Source organism: Lactuca saligna, chromosome 6, assembly GCF_052625555.1.
Source record: "Lactuca saligna cultivar CGN05327 chromosome 6, ASM5262555v1, whole genome shotgun sequence".
Taxonomy (NCBI): Eukaryota; Viridiplantae; Streptophyta; class Magnoliopsida; order Asterales; family Asteraceae; genus Lactuca; species Lactuca saligna.
The window spans coordinates 22142640-22148705 of record NC_136422.1 but is presented as its reverse complement, the minus strand read 5'-3'; the positions used below and the strand labels follow the sequence as shown (position 1 = coordinate 22148705).

The 6066-nt window shown below is 35.5% G+C and overlaps 1 protein-coding gene across 1 annotated transcript; it reads right to left on the bottom strand.

Moving 5' to 3' along the window:
- Positions 1 to 413: 413 nt before the first annotated feature.
- On the bottom strand, positions 414 to 5407 carry LOC145002366 (putative polygalacturonase At3g15720). Its single transcript, XM_078961653.1, has 12 exons — positions 5147 to 5407; positions 4594 to 5104; positions 2523 to 2611; positions 2299 to 2424; positions 2047 to 2184; positions 1785 to 1937; positions 1638 to 1673; positions 1339 to 1546; positions 1144 to 1225; positions 943 to 1051; positions 715 to 837; positions 414 to 629 (listed from the first exon to the last, which is right to left on the bottom strand). Exons 1-12 carry the CDS (start codon positions 5405 to 5407, stop codon positions 414 to 416), a joined length of 2052 nt encoding a protein of 683 aa, XP_078817779.1.
- Positions 5408 to 6066: the final 659 nt, after the last annotated feature.

Sequence of the window (6066 nt, the reverse complement as noted above, 5' to 3'; positions counted from 1 at the left end):
TTAACTTCAATCATCATCAATTTCTTTTAAAAAGAATAGGTATGGTATGTTGATCCATTTAAAAGTGATTAATTTATTTACCAATGTTAAGTTTGAGGGGATGGTAACAAATCTTTGGTTAATTTCTATTCTAACTTTAGGTCTTAATAGAATAAGTTGGATGGTTGCATGGTTAAAACGTCTGGAGAAAATGATGAAACCGATGCTTGGATTAATTGTACTTTGAGCTTGGAGACTTGCAGCTTAGGACTTTACCTCAAACGGGTTGTTGACGGGTAATACATATATCCGTATGTGAGTAGAATTTATCCGGGAGGGGAAGCTCTTAAAATAATATATTTACCTTTGTTATCATTAGAACATGTAAAAGTACATAGATTTTAACCCTATGGGGGATTGCTACAATCTAATACTTAACATTTAATAGGAGGGTTGGTATCGATAAATTTTCCTTGAGCATTTTGGCAGTAAGAAAATTCATCATGTCCCGTGATTCCAACTTCGTTTGTTACAATTTCAGTGCAGTTGAACTTTCCACTGCAATTGAAAGTAATAGCCTGCTTTGTTGCCGAAGACCCATATATATTCATATACATAACATCGCTCACTTTTACAGCTGTCGCCATTGGCTGATACATAAAAAAATCAGTAAATGTTAGATATGGAATTGCATCTTTGGTAAAATGAGATTACTTTCATGGAGAACAAGCATACCGGTGCTGGGCAAAAGGCATCTTCCGGATTATTACAATAATGTTGATCAATTATAATTGGATTTTTAACATTTTCCAGATGAATGTCTCGAAATACAATCTTCCTAGCATACCCCGTTCCATACTACATATGACATACCAAATGGATTGAAATCAAATAATAACCATTGAATACGATATGTAAAAAAAATGCAAAGATTGTCATCAAGTTGTATGTCATTAATTTTACCGGCACCGTTTTGATTCTTAACCCATTTGTTGTTCCTGAGATGTTACAACGTTCTACACGAACTTGTTCAACTGTGTCATGACCACCGTTTTCCCCAAGGCTTCCGATACTGCAAAATCACATACATATAGTGAGAAAAAAAAAATTGTATAAATGTCATGATCGATATATAACTATATAAGTAAGAGCGTTTTCATGTGCCTTATGCCGTGACCAGGTCCACATAACACTCTTGTGACATTAATATCATACGTCCCACCATTAATAGCAACACAATCATCACCTGTTTTTGATGGTTTCCAGAAAAAGAAGCATATTATAAAGCTTATGCAATATATATACATGATAGAATAAATCGTTAAGAATCAAGAATGTTATGATTATCTACTCTCATACCAGTTTGAATTTTAGAATCATGGATATAAACATGTGAGGATCCACTAATGTCTATCCCATCGGTATTGGGACTATCCCCAGGAGCTAAAATGTTTAGATTTCCAACATCTACATCTTCACAACCATTGATACTCATATGTAGCTTCGGGCTGTTGATGTGTGTTGTACCTCTCAATTGAAGGCCATTACAAGAATGAAAATGTAAAGCCTAAACATTCAAATTGGCATATATACATGTCAGTTTTTACGAAACTTTATATAATTCAAGTCCATAACATTGAAAAAAACAGACGGCTTACAGTTGGGCGATCGCAAGTGTTGGTTGTGGTTTTACCCTGTAAATTAAAAGGAACCATGAATCCGATGTTTTTTATGTTTCCATTTAATTAATATAAGTTTTTGATATTGATCAATTAATTTAAACTAGAGATTATGAAATATTCGACCTCCTCTTTCCACCAAATCGAACCCTGACCATCAATTTGCCCAGGTCCTTGGATCTTGAGTCCTTGCACGGATGTGAAGTAAATCCAATAGTGATTCCGAACACAATCTTTCCATCCATCGAAAGTCTTGGGTGCAGTGATGTTGCCCAACAGCTACTCATTATATTAATCATAATTAATTTATAACAAAGTGACATTTAATCAAAAGCGACTTTATAAATTAAAAGCATTGGATAGCTAGCTATTTGTTCATTTTAATTACCATAACATATACAGTAGGGGATTTGCATGGCCCATTGAATGCCACCGGGCTTATCAAAAATGTCTTGTCTGATGGTATTATCAATGTTGGTTCTGGCGACTGATCTCCACATAAATCATCCCATGCTCGAAGGAAAGCCTGCAAGAATGAACATAATTAAAAAAGAGTTAACTGATTAATTTGTGGTTTCTTTAATTTAATTTTCATGATACAACATTCTCTTTTTTATTCAATGTTGAAGATATTATTTACACTGGAGTCATCTGTATTTCCATCTCCTTTTGCACCATAAGATGTTACATCGTAGGTGGTAGCACTTGTGATTTTGGAGCCAAATGATAAGCAAAGCAAGCCCAACAAGATTGCCATTAAGAAACCCTATACAGAGAAAAAACGAGAACGAGTACTTAAGAATAGAAATGCATATTTGAAGCATACATGCATGGACAATCGGATTGAGGATCTGGTTATCTTACCATTCCTTTAAAATTAATTGAAGCAGGTAACTCTGATGTTGTGTTTTGATTATACTTGCAATACTCCCTACCTTCATTTCCTATAAATACTGTGAAAAAAATGTAGGATTAGCTGTTTAGCTAGATCATATGTGTATGAAAATTTAGATTCTCTCATTTCAAAATAAATGCATGGAGTTGCTTATCATTTATGTGTGTTATATATTGCATATATGATGAAATGCTATAGATTGCATCAGGAAAATAGAATCTTTGCAATATCACGAAACAAAATTTGTTGCGTCTCCAAATAACTATTTTATGAGATGATTTCTTAAAAATGCTTTGACCAATATTGCTACTTTGTTTGACTGTCATTCGACTAAGAGATATAAGCAACCACCCGATAGTTGCACATGTTTTTTTTTTTAAGTAATGCTTCTGATACAAAAAAAAAAAAAAAAAAGATATTATATAGTCCAGGTTATACAAAATGAGGTCTTTAATTAAGGTTGAAAATAAGTAAGTAATCTAACAACTTCGTTTGTTGTATCCATACATTAGAGTTTAAGGAATTTACATATCATCAGTATTCATATAACTTTAACAATTTTTTTCTAAAAGCATTTAACTGCACAGCATCCACAATTAATGCATAAAGATTAATGGATTGACATAATATCACTTTATATTGTATACAACTCTATTATTTTTTCTATAATATATTAAACTCTATGGGGTTCAATGGAATATATTTAAACATCTATTTAAGAATCAAAAAAAAAAATTTCTCATTGAAAAGTTTCAGTTAAACTTTAAATTTCAATGCGACATCTCATAATGGTTGAGCTTCAACCATTAAATGACAATTATGCTTGCCCCCTCTTTCAATTCTATTATTGAACTCTGTATTATCTATGCTCTAAAGTCTAATAGAACATATTTATAAAATCTAATTTATGACATATTTAATACTTAAAAAAAGTTTCTGCTTTCCATTGAAAAAATCAATAAAAATTAAATGATCATTGAACTTCATATTTATTGAAAATACGGATGTTAATGTAAAAAAAATCCCTTGGGTTCTCATTTCCGCGCGGGAGCGGGGGATTTCAGGAATGCATGTAGGTTATACCACCCAAAAGATAAGATAAATAAGGTTAAACATGGGATTCGGGGAAGGGAAATGTTGAATGATGTGAAAACCTATCAATTAGGGTTGCATGTATTGGATACATACATGTAGAATATATATTACACAAAGGGACCCTATACTATGTAAAAATATAAAAAAGAAATAACTAAACTAAATATTTAACACACCCTTGTAGTTTGAGTTTGAACGGGGGAATCTCTAATGATTAAACTATTTCTAAAATCAAGAAATAACTGAGTAGGTAAACCGTTTATGAATATATATATATATATATATATATATATATATATATATATATATATATATATATATATATATATATATGCATACTGATAAGCCGACAGAACATGTAAAACATGCACATGACCAATCGCAACACGTTCCCTAACAAAATGTAAATCAATTTCTACATGTTTGGTTCGTTGGTGCTGTACCGATTTATACACTAGGTATGTGGCACCGATATTATCAGAAAAAACAAGAGTGGCACAAGAAAACGGATAGGATAACTCAAGGAGAAGATTATGAAGCCAAAAGGATTCAACAACAACATTGGCTACCCCCGGTACTCGGCTTCGACACTAGATTGCGAGACGACATGGTGTCGTTTAGAAGACCAAGAAACAAGGTTATCTCCAAGATAAAAACAGAAACCCAAGGTAGACCGCAGAGTAGTAGGACAGCCTGCCCAATCAGCATCCGAATAGGAGACCAAACGGTCAATAGAAGACGGATGGATAATAAGACCGTGAGTCAAAGTACCCTGAAGGTAACGAAGAATACGTTTGATAGCCTGAAAGTGTGGTACACGCGGGTCATGCATAAAAAGACAGACCTGGTGCACAGCATACGCAATATCAGGACAAGTGAAAGTGAAGTACTACAGGGCTCCAACAAGACTATGATAGAGTGTAGGATCAAAGATCGGATCACAACCTGCCGCCAACTTGCTTTTGCTTTCAGCGGGTGTGCAGCAGGTATTGCACCCAGTCATATCAGCCCGAGCAATGATCTCTAGATCAAAGGAAGATTGAGATATGAAAAGTCCATAAGAGGTACGAGTGGCAACAATGCCAAGAAAGAATGAGAAAGATCTGAGGTCAGACTTGGGAAATTCAGAAGAAAGCTGAGAAATAACCTTGGAGATGAGAAAAGTGGAAGAAGCAGTGAGAATGATGTCATCAACATAGAGAAGAAGATAGACAGTGTCAGAGCCATGGTGATAAGTGAAAAGCAAGGAATCAAATTTATTGCTGCGGAAACCAAGCGTGGAGAGATAAACAGCAAACCGTTGATACCAAGCATGTGGGGCTTGTTTCAGCCCATAAAGAGCTTTGCGTAGGCGACATACATGATCATGAACTTGAGTGTTTACATACCCACGAGGTTGACACATGTAAAAAGTCTCAGGTAAGTCACCATGGAGGAAGGCGTTCTTGGCATCAAGCTAATGAATGAGCCAATTGCGGGAAATATAGATGCTGAGAACAGTATGGATGGTGTCTGATTTAACAACAGGACTAAGCGTGTCATTAAAATCCAAGCCAGGCTGTTGAGAGAACCCTTGAGCAACAAGTCGACCCTTGTAACGATTCAAACGACCATGATGACCATCAAATTTGTGACGATAAAGCCAACGACAACCAACAATATTAGTTGAGGAGGGTTTTAGAACAACATCCCATGTATGATTAGAGAGAAGGGAAAACATTTCAGAATCCATGGAAGCATGCCATTGAGGATCACACATAGCCTGAGATGTGGAGCAAGGAATGGGAGAGATGTTAGACACGGCCGAGAGGATAAGAATTTGTTTAGGGCTGAGGGGTCCAGTGCGAGATCTAGTGACCATAAGGTGACTAAGGGAGGTGGGGGGGGAGAGGACTGTGTGGTAGATGAAGTAGGAGAGTCGTTAGTAGAGGGAGAAGAGGCTCCATTAGGAGAAGGAGGTGAGGTAGACACTGAGTGGGTAACAGGAGCTGGAGTAGGAGTTAGGATGGTAGATAGGAGAGATGGAGAATCATCATGATCCAAAAAGGCATATTCGGTATGAGAAGAAGTAGGATGAAAGTCGGGTTAAGGAAAATGAGATTCAACAAAGATAACATAACGAGATAAAATGTGTAACACCGTAAATTTTCAAACAAAATTTGATGGGTTTTGAGCATTCTAACACTTCCTAAGTGTACATGCAACCCTAATAACCTTGGATCTATGTTTGTCTAATTATCATGCAAAGTTGAATTCCAAGGTTATATTCCTATCTAGCATACATGGGGAACAATTTTAACTTAAAGTATAGATAGAATAACTTACCTTGTTGTTGTTTGTGTTCCTTGAAACCTTGTGAGCCTAGCACCCCAAGTGTGATGCCTCAAATGCTTCACACAACACCAAATGCTCTTGGAA